Raw genomic sequence first — 21,549 nt, 5'->3', positions numbered from 1 at the left:
TAGAGATGTATGTTTATTATGGTAATTTTGGAAGGAGGGTATCTTCAGTAAGGGGGTGTGCTTTTCTAACTCTGGTAGCGGTGTCCCTGCTGGGGCTATAAAACCTGTAGTAGAAGGGGAGCATCTGCCCACTTCCTTTGAGGTTCAGAGCGTGGGAACTGGGAGGCCCCTTGGCCATCCCTAGGCTGGTGGGGAACGGATTAGGCCGGCAGCGGGCCCAGCGCTGCCTGCTGTTTGGTTTGGGAATTAGTGGGCGCCCTGGGCAGAGGTTGGGCCTGCCAGACTGAGGATTAACAGTCTCCACCCCCCAATTCCTGTTCCCATGGGATGGCATCAGCCCTTCCCAGCACAGGGCTGCAACAGGGGGGCTAATTAGGAGGCAGGATGGCAGAGGAGTTGGGTCAGGTGGGCCCCTGAAGTCCTGTCTGCCTCCAGAGCGGCCTCGCTGAGTGATAGGCAGCATGCTTCCTGCAGTTTGAGCTCCACTCCCTTTATCCCTAAAATGGAAACATAAAGTGTGGTCGTTCAGAATCATGGGAAAATTCACCGGACCCTGGACGGGTTTAGCACACCAGCTTGGAAGGCACTTAGTGGCCTCCCATATCCCTTCACTCCTCCCTCTGCCACTGCCTGGACAGCCAGTGTCATCCCCACTTGAGAGACCCAAGACCGGGGCAATGACGTTGAGCATTTGCAATTTCCAAGCCAGTGCTGGCTCGAGGGGACAGAATGAGGATGCCTGAGGACATGCATGAGTCAAGAAGTGGTGTTCAGGCTGCACACGGGTGTGACAGGGTGTGCGTGTAAGGGGAACCCAGCCCCAAGCCTAGACGTGCCACCCCCCACTATTCCACTGGATGTGGACAGGCTGGGGTGGCCCTTGTAAACAAACAGTGGTGCAACCTGTGACAGACCCCAGGTTCCGAGCCAAACTGCCTGGGTTCAAAAACCAGCTGTGCCACAAGCCGTGTGTCATCCGAGCCTCAGTTTCCCTACCTGGATAGCAGGAATAACAAAAGCACCCATTTCTTAGGTCCGCTTGTAAGGACTCCATGAGATGAAATAAGCAGAGCCTTTACAACAGCCCCAGTCACGTAGCCGCCAAGGAGGGTTTGTTTCTCTTCACTGTAACAATTATTAAGCATGTGAGCTAGCTCGGGCAACCTGCCCCGGGGCCGGCGGGGGGCCAGCACTCAGAGGTGTGTGGGGACACATGTGAGTTGGGGGCGGGTGGCTGAGCACAGGGTAGGGGCGAGCTGTAGTGCATGTACGGACGTGTCCTAGGAAGTGGGGGCCTCTGCTCAGGAACCGAGAGCATCCCTTTGAAGCCCGTGCCCTCCCCCAGCCCTGAAGCCAGCCGCGCCACTCCCTCTCCCCCTTTTATGGGCTGTCCGGCAGCTGGACAGCGGAGATTTGGGTCTGAGGGTGGCCAGCCCAGGCCAGTTCCTAATTACCCGGGGCAGGGCAGACATCTGCCAGGCCGGGAACACAGTGTCCTGGCTGGCAGGGCTGCAAGGCAGGGCTGCAATGGGCCTCCTAGTGCGAACGGTGAACACAAGGGGCTTTAAGGGTGCCCCTCTTAGGGTTGGAACTCTGAGCCTCCGCACCTTCCACACTGGGTTATGAGTCTGATGTTGGGGACGAGGGGGCTATTTGTGTCAGGCTGGGGGTGCCCCCTTTGTAGGTGTGTCTGTGAAGGGGGAGCATCTGTCTACATCCATGCCAAATTTGGGGACAAGGTGTGTCCCCAAGCTTGTGTGTTCATGGCAATACTGAGAGTGAGACCTGAGGTGTGTGTATGGTTGAGGGAGCACTGGGGAGAGAGTGTCTTATGTATTGATGTGTAAATGCGGGTGAATTTTATGGGGGGATATGGGCATGAGCCCATCTAGTTAGAAGGCTCTATGGGACTGTATAGGAGGGGTCTCTTTTGTATGAGTGTGTTTAGGGCCCTGCTCTGACCCCAGGACCATGTGCCACTGTTTTGAGGGCAGGTGTGCATGCATCTGGTGTGTGACCACAGGTCAGTCTTTGTGCAGGAGAAATCGGGAATAAATGCATGGTCCCTCGTGTGTGACAGCGTGCGGCTGTCTGTGTGAAGGCATTCTGGGGTCTGTGCTTAGCGGTTGTGTGATGTTGCATGTGTCTTTGTTACATGGTGCCATCGTGAGGGAATGCAGGGTCCCAGGTCCCTGCCCATGTGCTCCTGAGTGGCTGGAGTACCATATGGATGGATACCTGAGAGCCGAGAGCCTGGTGGGTTAGGGTCCATCTGCCTATATTGAATGTTGGGGGTGGGTAGAGCTACACGTGTCTTCTGTGACTTTTTAAGTCTGTGACAGTGTATACTGCGCTCTGGGTTACCGTGGTTGTGGGAGGCTGTGTTAAAAGAAGTTAAATTTGTGTCTGGGTCTATGGTGTGTGTTTCTTTGTGCATCCTTGTGACAGTGTGGAGTGACACAGCCTCACTGAACAGTGTGTGTGTGTCTCTGGAACTGGGAAGGAGATAGTCACTGCCCCTTCCCCCAGCTTAGGTCCAAGATCCCTTGGACCTGCCAGTGACTAACTGGGAGAGAGACAGGGAGGAGCAAGGGAGGACAGGGTGGATTGCTCCCCCTGCCCCAGGTAACAAACTGGCAAGACTTCTCCAAACAAACTTCTGAGGCTGCAGCCAAGGTGGGGGCGGGCCAGGGAGGGGCTGCCCACGCCCACTCCCCAGCCCCCTCCCCCTGGGGTCTGGCCTCAGCCCCACCTAAAGCTGAATTCACCCGCCCATTCTGTCCCTGGCCCCGTTTGTCTCTGCACCCTCCACCAGGTGAGAAGGGCCCAGGCCTGGGGGAACAGAGGATCCTGAGGACAGATGGGTCCTCAGGCAGGAATCCATCAAACTCCTCAGGGTGGGGAGCTGAGGGCTCTGAAGGCTGGAGGGGATTGGACAGATGAAAGGTCAAGGTGGGTCCAGGAGAAGGGGGAAGGGGCAGAGCCAGGGCCATTAAGTGGGGAGGTGGGTAGGCTTGGGGAACTGTGTAGGGGAGAGACCAGCCAGGGGAGAGGGCCTGGGGTACAGGGCCTGGGGGAACTGGAAGCTTGGGGAATGGGCTTCCAAGGGCTTCAAAGAAGGGAGTGCAGGGGTGGAGGATGGGCTGAGAATGGGAGCTGTAGGAGTGGGGTGGAGGATGGGCAGAGATGGGACCTGAAGAAGGGGATCGAGGCTGGGGAAGAGCTGGAGTCCTAAGACTCTAGAAACAGGCGCTGGGGACTCAGGGAGCGGGGAAGGCTGTAGATGGGAGCCCAGGTAAGGAGGGCTACTGGGGCTGATTGGTGGACCCAAGGGTCTTGGGGATGGAGGATGGAGGGAGAGGGCCAGGGAAGGTAGACTTATGGAGCTGGGACCAGGAGTCCTGGGAAGAGGGAGGCCTGCCAGAGGGGGCTTGGGAAGTCCTGGGGGCTAGGGCGAGACTGAGCGGGCCTGGGAGGAGACCGGAACCTGGGCTGGGGACGCCAAGCTGAGTCGGCCCGCACCTCTCCGCCCCTGCCCGCAGCCCGGGGGACCCTTTCCTCCGCCCACAGGCTGGGGTCCGGTTCAGCCCCTTCTCCTTCGGCGCAGCCGGCCCGGCGCTGCGATGACCGTCACCTACACAGCCCGCGTGGCCAATGCGCGCTTCGGCGGCTTCTCGCAGCTGCTGTTGCTGTGGCGCGGGAGCATCTACAAACTTCTGTGGCGCGAGCTGGTCTGTTTCCTGGGGCTCTACATGGCGCTGAGTGCCGCCTATCGGTGAGGCGGCCCTGGGGTGGGGGACGCGGGGGAGGGGGGGGTGGGGACTAGGGAAGGGACCTTGGGTGTGTCCAGGAGGGAGGCTCTCCTGTGACCCCCTGCCCCCTCCCTCGCAGCTTCGTGCTGACCGAAGGGCAGAAGCGCTACTTCGAGAAGCTCGTCATTTACTGTGACCAGTATGCCAGTCTCATCCCGGTCTCTTTCGTGCTGGGTGCGTTCGCTCCTTAGTTCCCCATTCCCCTAATACTAAGAAACCCATTTCCAGGCCTTTTGGAGACCCCATTCCTCAGAAGACCCCCCTCAAATCCAACCCCAACAGACCCTTATTTCTATATCCTTCATGCCAGGTGTGGCCCCAGTTTCCAGAGACCTTGGATGTCACCTGGTTACAGTAAGCCATGAGAGCTCCGTGTCACCCATAGGCTTAATCCCTGGTCATCTCAGGGTCTCCCACCTGTGTCTGCATGAGACCACTAGTGGCTCCCCACATGTCCTGGGTCCCAGGGACCCCTCCAGTGACCCCCTAAGACTCCATCCTCTCAAGTCCCGCCCGGAGGACATTTCTCTGACAAGTCAGTGACTTCATGTGACCCCAGCCTCCTGTTTCAGGTCCCCACGCTCCCAACCGAGTGATTCCTTGTGGCCAGGGTGACAACCTGCCTATGTGCCCCGAACATAGGCCCTGTGTCTCCACCTCCATACTGACATCCCAATCCCACATCCCAGGTGACAATCAGATAGCCAGGGTGACCCCCAAATTCCCAGCCCAGGTGGCCCCGCGAGGTGGGTGGGTGATAAGCCTCCCCCGGTGTCTCTGATGCAGAGCCTATATCACCTCTCTTGCCACGACCTGGCCCTAGCATCCCCACTTAGCCCCCTATTCCCGGCTGTCCCGCAGGTTTCTATGTGACGCTGGTGGTGCACCGCTGGTGGAACCAGTACCTCTGCATGCCGCTGCCAGACGCGCTCATGTGCGTGGTGGCAGGCACGGTGCACGGCCGCGACGAGCGGGGCCGCCTCTACCGGCGTACGCTCATGCGCTACGCCGGGCTCTCGGCTGTGCTTATCCTGCGCTCAGTCAGCACCGCGGTCTTCAAGCGCTTCCCCACCATAGACCACGTAGTGGAGGCGGGTGAGGCTCCTGCCTGAAGCGGGGCGGGGGGCGGGGCTGAGAACGGGGGGGCGGGGCGAGTAACCCCCTTCCCCACACCTCGCCCCTCCAGGATTTATGACCCGCGAGGAGCGTAAGAAGTTCGAGAACCTGAACTCGTCGTACAACAAGTACTGGGTGCCCTGCGTCTGGTTCTCCAACCTGGCTGCGCAGGCCCGGCGTGAGGGTCGCATTCGCGACAACAGCGCCCTTAAACTGCTGCTCGAGGTGGGCCCGCCAGGAGGTCATTCATACAAAATTCCAGGGAAATGACACCTCCCCGGAATTGTGTCAGATGGCGGCCTGCCACGCGCCTCCCCCGAGGCAGATTCCCAACACCCTTACCAAGCAGCCCCCAGGTGCACACTTAGCTCTAGGGGGCCGACTCCCCGGCGCATAGTGCCCCCTACCCCAGATGTACACTCACCACTAAATACTCTCCCTGGAGACCCAGAAGCACACGCCCACATCCCACCAGATAACCACTCACCTCCATCCCAAGTACCCACACCTAATCCCCATGTGTGCACTCGCAATTCAGGCCTTCTCATGACGTGTATCTGCACCCAGGAGCTGACCGTGTTTCGGGGCAAGTGCGGAATGCTCTTTCACTACGACTGGATCAGCGTACCCCTTGTCTATACCCAGGTAACCCTGCCGTGCCTCTGTTTAAATCCGGCATCGGACGCTCTGACGCACTGGTCTCAAGGGAAGACTGAGGGCCAGCTGAGACCCCATATCCGTGATGCCCCATCCTAGTCCTGGTCTCTCCAAGACCTCCTGAGACCGGGAGAACCCTGACCTGGTGACCCACCCTGCCCCCAGGTGGTCACCATCGCTGTGTACAGCTACTTCCTGGCCTGCCTCATCGGTCGCCAGTTCCTGGACCCAGCTCAGGGCTACGAAGGCCACAACCTGGACCTGTGCGTGCCCATCTTCACCCTGCTGCAGTTCTTCTTCTATGCGGGCTGGCTCAAGGTGGGTGGAGCTCAGAGGTAGGGACTCTCGGGGTCGGATAGGCACGGGTTCCCAGGGCTCTACCTAACTATCCCCTCCCCCTTCAGGTAGCCGAGCAGCTCATCAATCCCTTCGGAGAGGACGACGATGACTTTGAAACCAACTTTCTGATCGACCGCAACTTCCAGGTGAGACTCGGGTGAGACCATCCCGGGCTCCCCAACCAGCCTTGGCCCCACCCCTCGAAGACTTGCCTGGGCCTGGACCCTGAACCATCATCCTTCTTTCTTTGGTCACCATACGCCTAGCCCATCCTGAGGGGTCCACCCCGTGCACGCCCGCAGGTGTCAATGCTGGCCGTGGACGAGATGTATGACGACCTGGCCATGCTGGAGAAGGATCTGTACTGGGACGCAACTGAGGCTCGCGCCCCCTACACCGCAGCTACCGCGTTCCTGCGGCAGCAGCCGTCCTTCCAGGGCTCCACCTTCGATATCACGTGAGCCAGCGGGATGGGTGGGGCCTCCCGGAGGAGGCGCTTCTGGCCCTGCGGGGGATGATCCAATTGGAGGGGCTCTGGGCTACCAGGACAGGGCCAATTTGGAGACTCAGGGCTAAGACCTAAAGTCTGCGAGGACTAGACTGGGGGTAGGGGACAGGGATCCGGGTCAAGGTCTGGGACCCGGCCACTAACTGGGGGCCGACCCAAGGGCTGAGGCCGATGAGGATTGGACGCGCGGCCAGAGGCAGCGCCAGAGATGCTGCAGTCCCGACTGAGGCTTGAAGAGCTAAATTTGAGCTTAGCCGAAGCCAGAGGGTAAAAGCAGGCTCTCAGGAGAAGGACCGAGGTCTTTGGGGATAAGTGAGACAAAGGGATGGATGGAACCAGGAGAAGCAGCGTGTCTCGGTCCCCGCTCTGTCAGTCAAGGAGAGGAGCGAGGTCGCAACGCTGAACCACTGTCCGTCCGACAGGCTGGCCAAAGAGGACATGCAGTTCCAGCGGCTGGACGGCGTGGACGGGCCGCTGGGCGAGGCGCACGGCGACTTTCTGCAGCGCCTCCTGCCGGTAGGCGCAGGCATGGGCGCGGGAGGCCTGCTGGGCCGGCGCCTGTCCTTAATGCGCCGCAAGAACAGCTGCGTGTCTGAGACGTCCACAGCCGCCAGCTGCACGTGCGCAGGCGCCCCCGACGGCACGGCCCCGGAGTGCGGTTGCGGGGACCCGCTGCTCGACTCCGGCCTGCGGGAGCCAGAGCCGGAGCTCCCCGCCGGCCCCGAGCTGCCCGTCCCGGGGCCCGCCGCCGAGCCCTTCACCACTGTGCCTATGCCCGCGCCCCGGGGCCCGGCTCCACCCTGGCTGCCCAGCCCCATTGGCGAGGAGGAGGAGAGTCTAGCCTGAGGCCCTCAGGCCCAGGATCCCCCAAGGACAGGGACACAAATCCCGACAGGGCACGCAGGCAGCAGTCCGGGTCTGCATAAGCCGCGTGTGGACTCCATCTGTCCGATTTTGACCCGTTCCCGCCTCCTGCGCGCCGGCCTTCACGTCTGGCACTGGGGCTTGGAGCGCCTCCAGTGGGCCAGGCACTGGGCTAAGGGTGAAGGATTCTTCCAGCTTCTTTGAACAGGCGGTCCTTCCCACCAGCTCTACTTCCCTCCCTCCACTGCCTGAAAGGCCCCCATTAGTGTGCCCTGCCTTCATTCTTTCCTTAAAGTGGAGACGTGAGTGCCTACCTCATTGAGTTATGGGGATGAAATAACGGTTTTAGAATGTTGATTACATAATAGGTGCTCAATAAAATGTTAGTGGTTTTTACTCAAACATTATTAGCCCGACTCTTCCTGCCAGGAATTAGGCTAAATAAGATTTGAGAATTCCTCCAGATTCTTTGATCGCACCTTGCCTCCTTCTTCCCAAACTCTGCCCTCTGAAATGACCCCATGTGTCCATGGCTTTACTCATTCATTAATGTACCAGCCAGTCCCCAGACCACAGCCTCCTCCTGTCAGTCTTGTTTTATGATTCTGCCAGCGACTTCTCTGCCCCAATTCACTGCCTTCTCCAATACTCCCTCGGAGCGCCCAGTCATAATTCAATCATATGGTGAATTTAGAAGTCCAGCCGGGATCCCTCTCCAGATTCTAGACTGGGAGAGCCACCTGCCTCCTCGAGATCTTCATGTGGCACCTTGAACAGAGCATTCCCCCCAAACCAGCTCCCTATTGGTTCCCCAACCTGCCCCAACCTATCTGTTGGCTTTGTCCTTCCGGGTGATAGACCCAAATCTGGGAGTCCTCTCCAACTCTTTCTCTTACCCCCTCCATGTCAACCTAGCAGCAAATCCTATCAGCTCAGTCTTCAAATTATATCCAGAATCCAACCATTTCCCATTCCTCTAGGGCCCACATCTTAGAGCCACCGATGTCACCCACCCACCCACCTAGACCACGGACCACTGCCCTTGTCTCTCAGCTCTGGCCCTAACCGCCCCCAGTCTGTTCCTTCCACAGTAGCCAAGGAGAGCCTATGAATACCTGAGTCAGGTAATGTCCCTCCTTTCCTTAGAACCCTACATGACTCCCATGTTCCTTAGAATAAAAGTACTCCCTACAGTTCACAATCTCCCTGCCCTCATCTCTTTCCCCTCCTCCCCTCACTCACTCCACACTGGCCTCCTCACTGTCCCTCTAACCACCAAACAAAGCCTCATCTCAGGGCCTCACACATATGCTGTTCCCTCTGCCTGGATCACTCTTTCCCAGATACCTACATGGCCCCTCCCTCACCTCCTTCAGGTCTCTGCTTAAATTATGTCACTTCCTTGGCGAGGGCTCTTCTGCTGGCCTTTTATTTAAAACCACCACATCCCAAATGGACGTCCCACATCCCCATCACTCTGCCTGCTTTCTTTTTCTCTGTAGCACTTCTCACATCAAACTTTCACTTTATCTATTTTGTTTATTGTCTGTCTCTCTTCATGAGAAACGACAACTTCATAAGGCAGGAATTTTTGTCCGAAGCCTCTTCAAAAAATGACCTCACGCACATACTGTTACACAGACACAAACATGGTTCTCACCTCCCAGTGGGTGCCGTCAGTCATTCACGCTTTAGTAAGAACACAAGCCAGGCCTTTCTAAAAGCAATGATCTGGCCCATCTTCTCTCCCTCCCCTCAGTGCCTTGAGTCCAGCAAGGACAGATTGAAAATCTTTATTATTTTTCTTCTCAAATATAAAAATCACTCTCTCCCCTGGCATCTCATTAACCCAGGCTGAAAATCAAGGATAAGAATCACATTGCTAAAAAGAACAGACCCACTCCTGCCTCCTGCCCTATCCTGCACTCTTGTCCCATCTGAGAGAACAAAGGGCAGAAGTCATGACCCTAAGGCTCTCAGGCAGCTGACCCTAGGCCTTCCTGATGCTGGGCCCCAGGTGAGTTGGGGGAATCCAGGGCAGACTGAGCCCCAACTGGCTGGGCAGGGGGCAGGATCCTGAGGCCCATCAGTGCTTGTCAGTGGGGCGCATGTTCAGAGATGCTAGGCGTCCCAGAGGCCCGCGGCGAGTGTTGGTGGCCAGCCGCTGCTGTGCCAGGAATGACTGGGCATGGGCAGGTGCCCGCTCCTCCCCAGCTCGCTGCTGCAGAGCCATACCCTGGACGGAAGAAGGAGTCATGGCTGGCGTCCAGTGAGCCCATGGCACATCCCGGTACCCTCACTACGGTGACGTGCACTCACCATATTATACCAGGCACTGATGAGTAGCTTTTCTTCCTGCTCCCTCTGACTTCGACTCTTCTCAAAGTCCATCTGCCAAGGAGGGAACAGTCAGGGGCCTGGACATGCTGGGGACAGTGAGAAGTGATGAGGACACCCACCTCCAGGTGCCGGATGCGGATGTCCCGCTCCCGGAGCTGTGTCCTCAGGGTGTGAAGTTCTGGGGGTGCCCCCCCGGATGGCCGCTGTTTGGGTTCCAGGGTCTGTATGACCTAGGGTTTGGGAAAGACCCAGGCAGGGTGACCTTGGCCTTGCAGGCCGTCGGACGTGTTGGGCCGCATGGAAGTGTGGTGCAGACGTCTGTGATATGATGGGGGATCGGCAGGTGCAGGAGTGGGGGCAGAGAGGTGCGCGCTGGTGGGAGGCATGGGTCAGTGGGAGGCAGCAGCCTTGGCAGGAGGCCCGTGCAGCCCCCAGTGTCCTCACCGTGCGCGCCTTGTCCACGTAGCGACGGTAGCGCTCCTCCATGGCCCGCAAGTCCGCATCCTTCTTCTGCAGGCTGTGTTGCAGCTCCTCGATACGCCGAGCTGCTGGGGGAACAAGGCGACCCCTCAGCTCCCCGCCAAGCTCGGGGCTCTCCCGCCCCCCCCAGCCGCTGCATCCCACTCACTGCCACTGTCAGCGGGCGGTTCCAGCTCCTCAATGTACTCCCGCTTCCGCTGCAGCTCCAGATCTGCTTCATGCAGCTTCTGCCTGTGGACAGAGGATGGGCAGCAGCGGGCTGACCACTGGGCCTCCTTCCCTTCCTCCCACTGGTGGCCACAGCCTTCCCAGCTGGCCAACGTGCACCTGCCCGGCTGCAGAGACCTGTGTGCCAGCCCCCTGAGACGGAAGCCATATGCCTTGGTCCCACCATCTCCTTAGCCACGGGAGCCACAACCTTCCACACCCCTCGTCGGGTGGGCCCTGGACCAGCCCCCTGTGTGTCCACTTCGCTCCGTGCCCACAGCCCACACACTGGTACAGCCATGACCCCCTTGCCAGTCTCTTCTACACTCGATCTCATTCCTTTCTCCACCCAGCAGCCAGGGATCTTTCTAGCATGCAGATCTCTTCTAACAAAAGTGTAAAACCTTACAGTTCTGCCACCTGAGGCAAAACCCCGAAGATCTAAGAACACTCCTTGTAGGTGAGATTATTTTCGTGCACCGGATATGGAACATGGTCTAACACCTAATCATGAAACTTGCGCTACGTCTACTAAGGTGACAAAGGCATGTGCCCTCTAAGCCACCAATTCCACTTTTTCGACATATCTGCACACAAGCAGAATGATGCACATACAAGGTTTTACTTTGTTGCACTGTTTGAAATTGCAAATACCTAGAAAGAATGACTTTTTTTTTAAAGATTTTATTTATTTATTTGAGAGAGACAGTGAGCGAGAGCACAAGCTGGGGGAGGGGCAAAGGGAGAGGGAGGAGCAGACTCCCCAGGGAGCAGCGAGCCTGGGCTTGATCCCAGGACTCTGGGATCATGACCCAAGCTGAAGGCAAATGCTTAACTGACTGAGCCATCCAGGCACCAGAAAGAATGACTTAAATACATTATGACTTTCACAATAAAATGTTATAGGCCAGCCCTTCCAGACTGGAATTTTACAGGAGAATTAAGCCCTCATGTTTCCATATATCCATCCTCTGTAAGGAAATAACTTTTTCTGCAGTCTGGGTTGGTACTAGCTACACTCCATCCTTGGCAGAAGTGAGAAGAGTCAAACAAATCATTTTCTGTAAGGCCTAATTTCTCCATGGAACCCCAGTCGACAAAAGCTACTGTATTTATTAAAAAAAAACAAACTATTCATATGACAAAATTTCCCAGCCATCTTCTTAAGTAGGAGAAGCGAAGTGCAAACTAGCAGATATCACACTACCTTTCATGTAAATGAGGAATCAGAATAAAAATTTATATAATATTCATTTGCATTTGCTTAAAAAATTTCATAAGGATTTTTATTTTTTTAAAAATGTTTTATTTATTTATTCACGAGAGTCAGAGAGAGAGAGAGAGAGAGGCAGAGGCAGAGGGAGAAGCAGGCTCCCTGCCTAGTAGGGAGCCCAATGCAGGACTCGATCCCTGGACCCTGGGATCATGACCTGAGCCGAAGGCAGACACTTGATCATCTGAGCCACCCAGGTGCCCCTATTTTTTATTTTTTTAAAGATTTTATTTGGGGCACCTGGGTGGCTCAGATGGTTAAGCGTCTGCCTTCGACTCGGGTCATGATCTCCAGGTCCTGGGATCGAGCCCCAGGTCGGGCTCCCTGCTCAGCGGGGAGTCTGCTTCTCCCTCTCCCTCTGCCTCTCCCCCTGCTTGTGCGTTCTCTCCCTCTCTCTCTCTCAACTGAATAAATAAAATCTTAAAAAAAAAAATTTTAGGGTGCCTGGGTGGCTCAGTTGTTAAGCGTCTGCCTTCGGCTCAGATCATGATCCCAGGGTCCTGGGATGGAGCCCTGCATCGGGCTCCCTGCTCCGTGGGAAGCCTACTTCTCCCTCTCCCACTCCCCCTGCTTGTGTTCCCTCTCTGGCTGTGTCTCTCTGTCAAGTAAAATAAAATCTTTAAAAATATATTTTTTTTTATTTGGGGCACCTGGGTGGCTCGCTCAGTCGGTTGGGCGGCTTTCTTCAGCTCAGGTCATGATCCCGGGGTCCTGGAATCGAGGCCCACATCAGATTCCTTGTTCAGTGGGGAGTCTGCGTCTCCCTCTGCCCCTCCCCCTGCTTGTGCGGGCTCTCTCCCTCTCAAATAAGTAAATAAAAAATCTTAAAAAAAAATAAAGATTTTAGGGGTGCCTGGGTGGCTCAGTCATTAAGTGTCTGCCTTCGGCTCAGGTCATGATCCCAGGGTCCTGGGATCGAGCCCCAAATGGGGCTCCCTGCTCCGCAGGAAGCCTGCTTCTCCCTCTCCCACTCCCCCTGCTTGTGTTCCCTCTCTTGCTATGTCTCTCTGTGTCAAATAAATAAAATCTTTATAAATAAATAAATAAATAAAATTTTTATTTCCTTATTTGAGAAAGCGTGAGAGAGAGAGCACAAGAGAGAGAGAGCACGTTGGGGAGCAGAGGGAGAGGGAGAAGCAGACTCCCCGCTGAGCAGGGAGCCCAATGACCCTGGACCCTGAGATCATGACCTGAGCTGAAGGCAGCTGCCCAACTGACTCAGCCACCCAACTGACTCAGCCACCCAGGCACCCCTGCAAGGATTTTTATTTTTTATTTTTTTAAAGATTTTTATTTATTTATTTATTTATTTGAGAGAGAGAATGAGAGAGGGAGAGAGAGCACATGAGAGGCGTTAGGGTCAGAGGGAGAAGCAGACTCCCTGCTGAGCAGGGAGCCCGATGCGGGACTCCATCCTGAGACACCAGGATCATGACCCGAGCCTAAGGCAGTCACCCAACCAACTGAGCCACCCAGGCGCCCTGCAAGGATTTTTATAATGAACTAATATGAATGGGGGTGGGATAGAAACAATCAATGTGGGGACTAAGAGGTATACACCTCTCTGTATTGCTCGGTATATATTTTGTTCTTTAAACTATAAATATAATAGCTACTTAAGATAGGTTCTTAAAAAAATAAAATAGGGGGGATGCCTGGGTGGCTCAGGTCATGATCCCAGGGTCCTGGGACCGAGTCCCGCATCAGGCTCCTTGCTCAGTGGGGAGCCTGCTTCTCCCTCTCCTTCTTCTTCTGCCCTTCCCCCCACTTGTGCTCGCTCTCTCTCTCAAATAAATAAAATCTTTTTAAAAAATAAAATTGGGGGGGGCGCCTGGGTGGCTCAGTTGGTTGGGCAACTGCCTTCGGCTCAGGTCATGATCCCAGGGTCCTGGGATCGAGTCCCGCATCGGGCTCCCGGCTCAGCGGGAGGCCTGCTTCTCCCTCTCCCACTCCCCCTGCTTGTGTTCCTGCTCTCGCTGTCTCTGTCTCTGTCAAATAAATAAATAAAATCTTAAAAAATAAACAAACAAACAAACAAATAAATAAATAAATAAATTAGGGGGGTGCCTGGGTAGCTCAGTCGTTAAGCGTCTGCCTTCGGCTCAGGTCATGATCCTGGGGTCCTGGGATCGAACCCCACGTCTGGCTCCCTGCTCAGCAGAGAGCCTGCTTCTCCCTCTCCCTCTGACTGCCACTCTGCCTACTTGTGCTATCTCTCTGTCAAATAAATAAATAAAATCTTTTTAAAATAAATTAATAAAAATAAATTAAATAAATAAATAAATAATAAAATAAGGGCGCCTAGGTGGCTCAGTTGGTTCAGCCTCTGCCTTCAGCTCAGGTCATGGTCTCAGGGTCCTGGGATCGAGTCCCACATCGGGCTCCCTGCTCAGCAGGGAGCCTGTTTCTCCCTCTGCCTCTACCCCTCCCCTGGGTCGTGCTCTCTTGCTCTCTCTCTCTAATAAATAAATAAAATCTTTTTAAAAAAATAAAATAAAATAGGGGCGCCTGGGTGGTTCAGTCTGTTAAGCATCCCACTCTTGATTTCCGCTCAGGGCATGATGTTGGGGTCATGGGATCGAGCCCCGGGTCAGGCTCCGCGCTCAGCAGAGTCTTGCTTGTCCCTCTCCCCCTGCTCCTCCCCCTGCTCATGCTGTCTCTCTCTCAAATGAATAAATAAATAAAATTTTAAAAAATAAACAAAATAAAATCGTTTCTTTTTTTTGGTTAAAATTTTTTTTTTTAGAATTTCTACACCTAATGCGGGGCTCAAACCCATGACTCTGAGATCAGGAGTCACACGTTCTACCGACTGAGCCAGCCAGGTGCCCCCAAAATAGTTTCTTTTTTAACAATGTAAAAAGTAAAAGATGATTGTCATACTACCTTACTGCAATTCCCTCCATGGCTCCCCATTGTTCCCCCCAAACAGTTCATACTCCTTCCCTTGGCCCCCAAGACCCTACTTGATCTGAGCCTTCTCCGTTTTGGCTAATTAGCTCTCCTCATAAATAAGTCCCCATAGACAGCAAATGACCCCCACATCTGGGCCCCAGCCTTTCCCCCCACCACCAGGAATGCCCTCCCTCTGGGACTCACAGATGTTCCTCCAGCTTCCTCTTCAGCAGGGCGGACTGGGGGAGAGAACAGGCACTGGGTGAATGCGGGTCCAGAGGTCCCAACTCCTTCCCGGGGTGAGGGTAGCGGGTGCCACCCTGGGCCCACGGTACTTACAATGGACTGCAGGGGACATCGAGCAGCAGGGAGGAGAGAGAGAAGGGTTACGGGGAGGGCACGAGGGAGGGCCAGGCAGGGAGGAGGAGGGCACTCACATCCTCAGTCTTGCCCCCCTGCTCTTGCAAGGCCTTCTGCAGGTCCTCCACCTGGGCCCGCAGCTCCAACAGCTGCTGCTGGTTCAGCCTGCAGGAGTGCGGGGTTGCTGAGTGCCTGCGCCCGCCCTCTGCCCCGCCTCACACGCCCCCTCCACGCGCGCGGGGGGGGGGCCTCCGCCCGGTGGGTCCTCACCGCAGCTGCGTCTCCAGCCCGTGGCGCGCGCGGTTGGCGTCCTCCAGGTGGCGCTGCAGCTCCTCCTGCCGCTCCCGGTAGGCCGCCTCCTGCTGGCACAGCTGCTTGTTCTCCAGCTGAAGCCGCAGGAGCGTCTCCCTGCCGACCGCCAGGGAGTGAGCAGGGCTGGAGACGGGTCACCCCGCAGGCCTGCCGGGGCTCTGGCAGGGAGACTGGGCGGACAGGGCTGGCAGAGGGACAGAGCCCTGGGGAAGAGCCCGACCAGACCCCGGGGCCGGATTAGAGTAATGGGGACCCAGCGCTGGGGGACCAAAAATGGACGGGGTTTTGAGCTGGGCCTAAGGGTGGAGGCAGGCAAGGGCGGGGCTACGGGAGCGGGTTAGAACATTCACGATCCCCGCTAGGGCTGCGAGAAAGCAAGACTGCGGGAAAGACAGGCGCAGAAATAGGAAGAACTGGGGTGGGGGAGTTCATCTGGGCAAGACACAGGTCACTGAACCTAGCAAGGGCTACACTGAGGACAGGGCTACGCCCTGGGGGCAGAGTCCCAGGTGAGCGGGGCTGGGGGTAGGAATCTTGCTCCGTGAGTGGAGCCAGATGGGTTGGGCCTAATTTGTGCACTGAGGATGGATCCTGGAGAGGCAAGCAACCAACAAGGGCTAGAGCGCCGACCAGGTAAGGGCCGAATTAGGAGTGAGTGGGCCCAAGAGCCAGGCTAGGACTTGGCATCCCAACATAGCAGGTCAGGCTAGCAGTAGGTGCCTGCACTGGGAGCAGGGCAGAGGGTGGGCTCTGAGTGCGGCCAGAGCTCTGAGCGACCCCAGGATACCTCAGCTCTGCAGGTAGGATCTCTGCTGCTAAGTTTTCCACAGCTGGTGAGGTGGGATCCAGCGAGGGGTCTGGAGAATGTGAGAAATGTCTTCAGGTTAGTGCACAGCTGCTGCCCCCAGCCCTAGGGTTCTCTTTCCAAGAATCATCTTTGGGGACTCAAGTTTGGCCCAAAGCCTGGCTTAATATAAGCCTCACTCCCAGCTTGACAGGGAGCAGTGATGCACGGCCTGAGTTTGCCTTCGCCCCACCCTGATCCTGGGAGGTCAGCCCCTGCCTTCTGTCAGCCCTTGTCACCTCTTCCCGCTCTAGCCTGTCTTCAAAGTGGCCTAGCTCCGCCCCCAGCCTCTACAAGCCCTGGGACACTGCTTTTCTGTCTGCCCTAACAGAACCTTAGGCCACCCCTGCCCCCGGCCCTAGGGCTGTTAGGCCTCCGACTCACCAGCCTGGGTCAGCCCCCGAGGCTGCAGCTGGGCGCAGCGCAGTTCCTCATTGGCCTCCCGCAAGGAGTCCCTCTCTGCCAGCAGCCGCTGGAGGGACAGGATGCAAGATGCCATTTGAGGGAGGGTTGGCCTCCTGGGGACTGGGCTATGCCAGGATGGACAGGGTGGGGCTTGGATGCCAGACTTCAGCCTCACCTCCTTCTCCTTCGTCACCAACTCATACTTCTCCTCCAGATTTCGACACTCGAATAGCCATTTCTCGGCCTTCATGGCCTCTTCCTGCCTCTGGCCCTGCAGTTCCTGAACCTGAACAGAGAGGAGGGGTGAGGAGGCAGGGTTGAATGTGAAGGCATGGGGCCAGAGAGGCCAGGCGCGGAAACTCGGAGGGGCGGGGCTTACGAGCCTAGGGAGGAGCTATGCAAATGAGGGAGAGAGGGCTCCGGGTGCAAGGGCTCAGCGCCATGCTGAGGATGGGCCAAAGTGAGAGGGGCGAGGGGCCCAGCGGCCCAGAGCACGCTGCCCTCCAGGCTCTGCCCTGATCCCTGCCGCACCTGTCGTCGCTGTGCCTCGAGCTGAGCACGGAGCGAGCCGGCCCGGCGGAGCTCATCCTCCAGCTGCCGGGTGCGCTCGGCATGGCCGGCGTTGCGCTCCTCCAGCTGCCGCACCTGCCGCCTCAGCTCCCGCAGCTCCCCCAGCCGGCGCCGACAGCTGCTCAGCGTGGCCTCCAGCTGCCCAGCACGCTCAGAGGACTGCCTGGGGGAGGAGGCAAGTCGGGAGAGGAGGCCTGGGTCTGGGGTCAGGGTTCAGCTTGGATCTGAGGCCCTCCGGGCAGGGGAAGAGGTCATATCACCTGGGGATGTGTGGGTTCAAGGTGGTAGATCGTGAGGGTCAGGAGTCAGCCAGGGTCCGGTGTTGTTGGGAAATCATTAAGGGGCACAGAGGGAGCCCTAAGCACCAGTGGTTAGCCCAGGGTCATAATCAGGGATGGCGGGGGGGGGGGGGGGGGGGGGGATTGTGGGGATATAGAATGACTGAGGGGTTCCAGGGGGAATGATGGTGCCCAGAGGCTCTGAAGAGCCTCAAGGACACTTTGAGGTTATAAGGTGGCTGTGGGATCAACAAGGGCATGGTGGGGTCATGGGGGAGCTTCAGGGCAGAGCACTATGTGGTCCTCTAAGGTGCAGTAGGGATTCACTAGACACTTTAACATTACAGGGGTGCTGCGGGGTCACAGGGGAGCCTTTTGAGGTTACAGAGGGCATGGTGAGGTCTAGGAAATGGGTGTTCTGGAGGCCCAACAAGTGCTCTGGGGCTGCAGGGGTGCTGTGGAGTCATAAAAAGGAATAGTCCTATCATGAGGGGGCACATGAGGGGTGATGGGGGCAGCGGGGGGATTACTGCATTTGGGTCCTGGAGGGCACAATAGGATCCTGGGGCATGAGGGCATCTGGGCAGCATGGGAGCAGGGGTGGGGAGCTGGTAGCTGGGGTCGTGGGGATCTTCCAAGGTCTGGGGGCTATAATGTGGGATCACAAGGGCACACTGTGGGGTCCTGGGGGGGCATCAGGAATCCAGGAATCTTGGTGGCGTCCAGAAGACACTGTGCGGGTCCACTGGGCATTTGGGGGTTCTTGAGGGACGATGGCATCAGAGGGACATGGTGGCAACGAGAGTGTGCATTGGCGACCCAGGGACCGACCACTCACCGCAGCTCGTCCATCTCATCCTTCAGCGCCTGCGCCTCCTGGGCCAGACTGGTCAGCGCCTGGTTCCGCTGCTGCAGCTCAGAGACCTCCCGCTCCAGCTCGGCACAGTGCAGGCGCTCATCTTCCCTGCCGTTCTCCAGCCTGGCGGGGTGGGGTGGGGAAGAAAGGGACGCTTGAGGGGACTGCAGCTGGGCCAATCCCCTGGCCTGCTGGCCCCATCCCCAGCTGACTGCACCTGAAGTTCTCCTCCTGCAGCTGCTCCAGCTGGGACTGCAGCAGCAACAGCTTCTTGGCAGTGAGGCCAGGGGCGCCCTCACCCTCCGGCCGGCCCACCCGCCCCCGCAGCGCCGCATTCTCCTGGGCCAGGCTCTGCTTCTCCTCGGACAGGAGCACCAGCTGCCAGCAGGGGGTGCAGATGAGCTGGAGTTTGGAGGGGAGAACGGAGGCGAGCAACCCTGCCCCCGGAGCACCTGTGCTCCCTCCCACCACCCTCAACCTCACCTGCCGCTCCAGGTCCAGACAGCGCTGCCGCAGCTCATCCCCCTCGTCAGCCTCCTCGCTCAGGAAGTAGTACCTTCGGGACTGAGGAGGGTAGTGGAGGGTGGGGAGGGGCGAGGAAGTCAGGGATCCACGGGAAGAGAGTGGGGGGAGGCTGGCATCTCTAGTGGCAGAGAGGAGGAGCCCAGAAACCCTCAAGATCTAGCAGAGGGCTGGGACCCCAAGGGACTGGAGGAAAGGTGATGTGGGAATGAGGGAAGAGGCTAGGACCCTGAGGGATGGAGGAAGTTTACACACTTAAGGACAAGTTCCTCCTCCTTAGGCAGCCCTGAGAATCAGCAATGGGCTTGGTCCTTTAACAAGGTCCCCCACCTCTTACCTGGTTATCAAAGTTCCCATATGTTTCTGGTGACAGGGAGTCAGGGGTGTCTTTGGTCATGAGCTGAAGCAGGGCGGGAGGACATCGAGATGAGCTGGGCCCTCTGAGGGTGGCCGTTAAAGCTTCCATGACCCAGCCTAAGGGCCTCTCCATTCTCCTGTCCCCAAAGCCAGTTCTCCCCAAGAACCCCAGTCTAAAGGCTGCCTTCCTGCCATGGGTCCAGCAGGGAGGCTGGGTCCTCTGAGGGTGCTAAATGGTGACTTAGTGCTGGCAGACACATGAGACGGGGAAATCTGGCCAGCTGGGTTCCAGGAAGAGCCCAGACCTTACCAGGGCAGAGCCTGTGCCCAGCTGCCTCTGCTCTGATGTCCCCTCCCCTGAAGCTCCTTGCCACATTGGGCACCCCCACCTACCTCCTGGATGGCTTCCATTACCACGTGTTGAACTGATTCCTCCAGCGTCATGATTCTCTGGATGTGCTCTGGGGATCAAGGTGGAGAACACTGAAACATGGGGGTAGAGGGTGAGAAGGAGTTCCCTGGGTCGTCCCCTGGGGGCCCCCGAACCCCTATACCCTGCTTCTTCTCGCAACTGATGGCACAGCCAAGCACCAGCTGAAGCAGCTTGCCAAGCTCTTCTGGGTCTGAAAACTCGCCGATGAGGCTCACGTCCGGAAGGTGCTGTTCCAAAACAGGATGCCCCAGGACCTGAGGATAGGGGGGTGGGGGTGGGAATAGGGGATATGAGGGCTCACAGACACTCACCTCCTTCCAACCCAACCCCACCCCCTAAGCCCTGCCATGGTTACTCACATCCTGGGAATACTCCACCAAGCTCTGTAAGATGCTCTTCAGGTTGCTGACCTAGGGAGAGGTAAGGAGTTGTGTCCAGGGTCCCAGAGGCCCCCAGAAGGAGCCAGGCAGCCCCCACTGTGAAGCTGCCTACCCCAACCTTTTCTCTCTGCCGCATTTCCCAATCACTGGTCATCTCATCCTGTTTGGCACCGTTCTCTGTCTGAATGTCTTCTCTCCTAGGGACGACCTATCTAGTCACCTGCCCTTCTTGTCCACCTGTCCATCTTGTTCACATGTCCCCAGAATCCAATCACTTCTCATCACCTGCCCTGCCACCCTTTGGCTCTAGCCACCTGCATCTCTCACCTGGATTATTGCACCAACTTGGTGTCAATTTCCACTCTTGCTGCCTACCCCCCATTCCTCTCCAAGCAGCCAGGGGGAGCTTTTTAAAGTCCAAGCCAGGTTGTGTCTTTCCTCTCTGCTAAAACCCTCCCTTGACTTTGCACAGCACTTAAAATAGAATCCATCTCCCTGCCCCAGCCTGCCCTCCTCCTGATGACCTCATCCACCATTCCTGGCCCCTTGTTTTCTGTTCTGACCTCCCTGCCTTTCCTCGATACATCAAGCTCATTCCCCACTTTACATTTGCTGTTCCCTGTGCCTGGAATCCCGTTTCTCCAAATTCACATGGAGATCAACCCATCTGGAGTAACCACCCACCTAGTTGCCCTCTCTCATGGCTCAGCTTTTATTGTCTTTGTAGAACTTACTGCCATTGGAAGTTAATGTTTACATGTGTGTGCGCACGCAAGTTTTTGTCTTTGTTTTTCCTTGCTCTACACCCAGGCCTGCTCCATAGGAGAATGAAAGATCAGAGTTGGCTCGTCACCAGACATCTGTCCCTCTTCCTAGCCAAGTCTGTGCATCACCCAGGACATGTGGCTAGCTGACCCATCACCCAGGATATGTCTAGCTTAGCGTTCCCTGATTATCTCTTCGCCAGTCTGTCCCCCAGTCATGAGTCCACCTGTCACCTTCAGCCTCCAGTTGGGACCTGGGTCATCTGAGATGCCCTGGAGCCACGCCTCGTTGAACCAGGAAGGATCTCTGGGGGCGAGAAGGTGGGATGAGCTGCTGGAGGACCTTTTCGGGACCCTCCCCCTCAGCCCCACTCACATCTGGTTCAGCACATAGGCTATGGCGAGGCCACTACTCAGGTCCTGGGGCCTGGTACAGGGGGACGGGACGTGGAACGTCTGCAACTGGGGAGGGAGAGGAAAGGGCAAGGGGCAGTCAGGGCCTGGGAGAACAGAACCATTCCCCATTTGCAGATTTTCCCGGTCAGCAGGAACCTCATACGGTTGGCGGGGACTGGCCTATAGTTAGTTTTCTCATACCAGCTCCGCGGGGGTGTGGCCTCTGCACACCTGGGCCTGGAGGGGGCGTGGCCTCACTTCACTTCTGTTCCACAGACCCCGCGCGACGAGGCCAGGGCGGAACCACGAGTCACCTGGTCCCCACGGGCCCCACGTGACCAGGCCAGCTCACCTGTGCCCTCGCCCTACGTGACCCAGCTGCGGAGGGGCGGAGCCTCACCTGTTCTTTCCACGCAGACCTGCCACGTGACCGGGGCGGGTGCTCAGGCCAGAGTCCAACCGCCGGGCAAGCCCACCACCCTTTCCCCCTCCCAGCCCCAGAACAGAGGGGTAGACTGAGCCAAGGCCAGGGCTTCCGGGCAAGAAGAACGGGCGCACACCTGTCCCTGGCCCCGCCCCCG

General features: G+C 57.2%; 2 protein-coding genes across 14 annotated transcripts in view; one reads left to right on the top strand and one right to left on the bottom strand.

Annotated features, from left to right (window-relative positions):
• Position 1: 1 nt before the first annotated feature.
• Positions 2–21,549, bottom strand: part of HOOK2 (hook microtubule tethering protein 2) — a 29,937-nt gene continuing 8,389 nt past the window's right edge. Inside the window, exons 2-22 of one of the 9 annotated variants that reach the window (XM_064570249.1) lie at positions 20,949–21,034; positions 20,807–20,879; positions 19,788–19,838; positions 19,550–19,682; positions 19,389–19,456; positions 18,976–19,038; positions 18,600–18,680; positions 18,334–18,494; positions 18,099–18,239; positions 16,944–17,145; positions 16,588–16,698; positions 16,392–16,479; positions 15,951–16,020; positions 15,122–15,259; positions 14,929–15,016; positions 14,696–14,730; positions 10,265–10,347; positions 10,081–10,184; positions 9,756–9,866; positions 9,616–9,687; positions 382–497 (exon numbers count right to left, since the gene is read on the bottom strand). In XM_064570249.1, coding sequence (XP_064426319.1) covers positions 492–497; positions 9,616–9,687; positions 9,756–9,866; positions 10,081–10,184; positions 10,265–10,347; positions 14,696–14,730; positions 14,929–15,016; positions 15,122–15,259; positions 15,951–16,020; positions 16,392–16,479; positions 16,588–16,698; positions 16,944–17,145; positions 18,099–18,239; positions 18,334–18,494; positions 18,600–18,680; positions 18,976–19,038; positions 19,389–19,456; positions 19,550–19,682; positions 19,788–19,838; positions 20,807–20,879; positions 20,949–21,034 — 1,965 coding nt within the window. In that variant the 3' untranslated portion in view covers positions 382–491. Of the gene's footprint in view, positions 498–9,073; positions 9,533–9,615; positions 9,723–9,755; positions 9,867–10,080; positions 10,185–10,264; positions 10,348–14,695; positions 14,731–14,928; positions 15,017–15,121; positions 15,260–15,950; positions 16,021–16,391; positions 16,480–16,587; positions 16,699–16,943; positions 17,146–18,098; positions 18,240–18,333; positions 18,495–18,599; positions 18,760–18,975; positions 19,039–19,388; positions 19,479–19,549; positions 19,683–19,787; positions 19,839–20,806; positions 20,880–20,948; positions 21,035–21,549 lie in introns of those variants that run through there. The other 8 variants (XM_064570237.1, XM_064570241.1, XM_064570228.1 and 5 more) reach the window with 8 other exon arrangements.
• BEST2 (bestrophin 2) lies at positions 3,556–21,547 on the top strand. Of its 5 annotated transcripts, none has more exons than XM_064570286.1 (10): positions 3,556–3,775; positions 3,892–3,986; positions 4,385–4,501; positions 4,674–4,907; positions 4,999–5,153; positions 5,496–5,573; positions 5,751–5,903; positions 5,990–6,070; positions 6,191–6,381; positions 21,245–21,547. In XM_064570286.1, the coding sequence occupies exons 1-10, from the start codon at positions 3,624–3,626 to the stop codon at positions 21,339–21,341; spliced, it is 1,353 nt and encodes a 450-aa protein (XP_064426356.1). In that variant the 5' UTR covers positions 3,556–3,623; the 3' UTR covers positions 21,342–21,547. The 5 variants fall into 5 exon arrangements, with proteins under 5 accessions (XP_064426356.1, XP_064426340.1, XP_064426336.1 ...); XM_064570270.1 differs by lacking the exon at positions 21,245–21,547 and adding an exon at positions 6,855–7,682 and having other exon boundaries at positions 6,227–6,381; XM_064570266.1 differs by lacking the exon at positions 21,245–21,547 and adding an exon at positions 6,855–7,682.

Source organism: Mirounga angustirostris, unplaced genomic scaffold, assembly GCF_029215605.1.
Source record: "Mirounga angustirostris isolate CCGP_5_RB_7025 unplaced genomic scaffold, mMirAng1.0.hap1 SCAF_1, whole genome shotgun sequence".
NCBI lineage: Eukaryota > Metazoa > Chordata > Mammalia > Carnivora > Phocidae > Mirounga > Mirounga angustirostris.
The sequence above is the reverse complement of the archived record's forward strand: the minus strand, read 5'-3'. Positions and strand labels throughout refer to the sequence as shown.

Coding starts and splice junctions, on each gene's coding strand:
- BEST2 (XM_064570266.1), top strand. CDS start 3,624: ATGACCGTCACCTACACAGCCCGCGTGGCCAATGCGCGCTTCGGCGGC. Junction 5,904..5,989: donor TCTATGCGGGCTGGCTCAAG/GTGGGTGGAGCT, acceptor CTCCCCCTTCAG/GTAGCCGAGCAGCTCATCAA. Junction 6,382..6,854: donor GGCTCCACCTTCGATATCAC/GTGAGCCAGCGG, acceptor TCCGTCCGACAG/GCTGGCCAAAGAGGACATGC.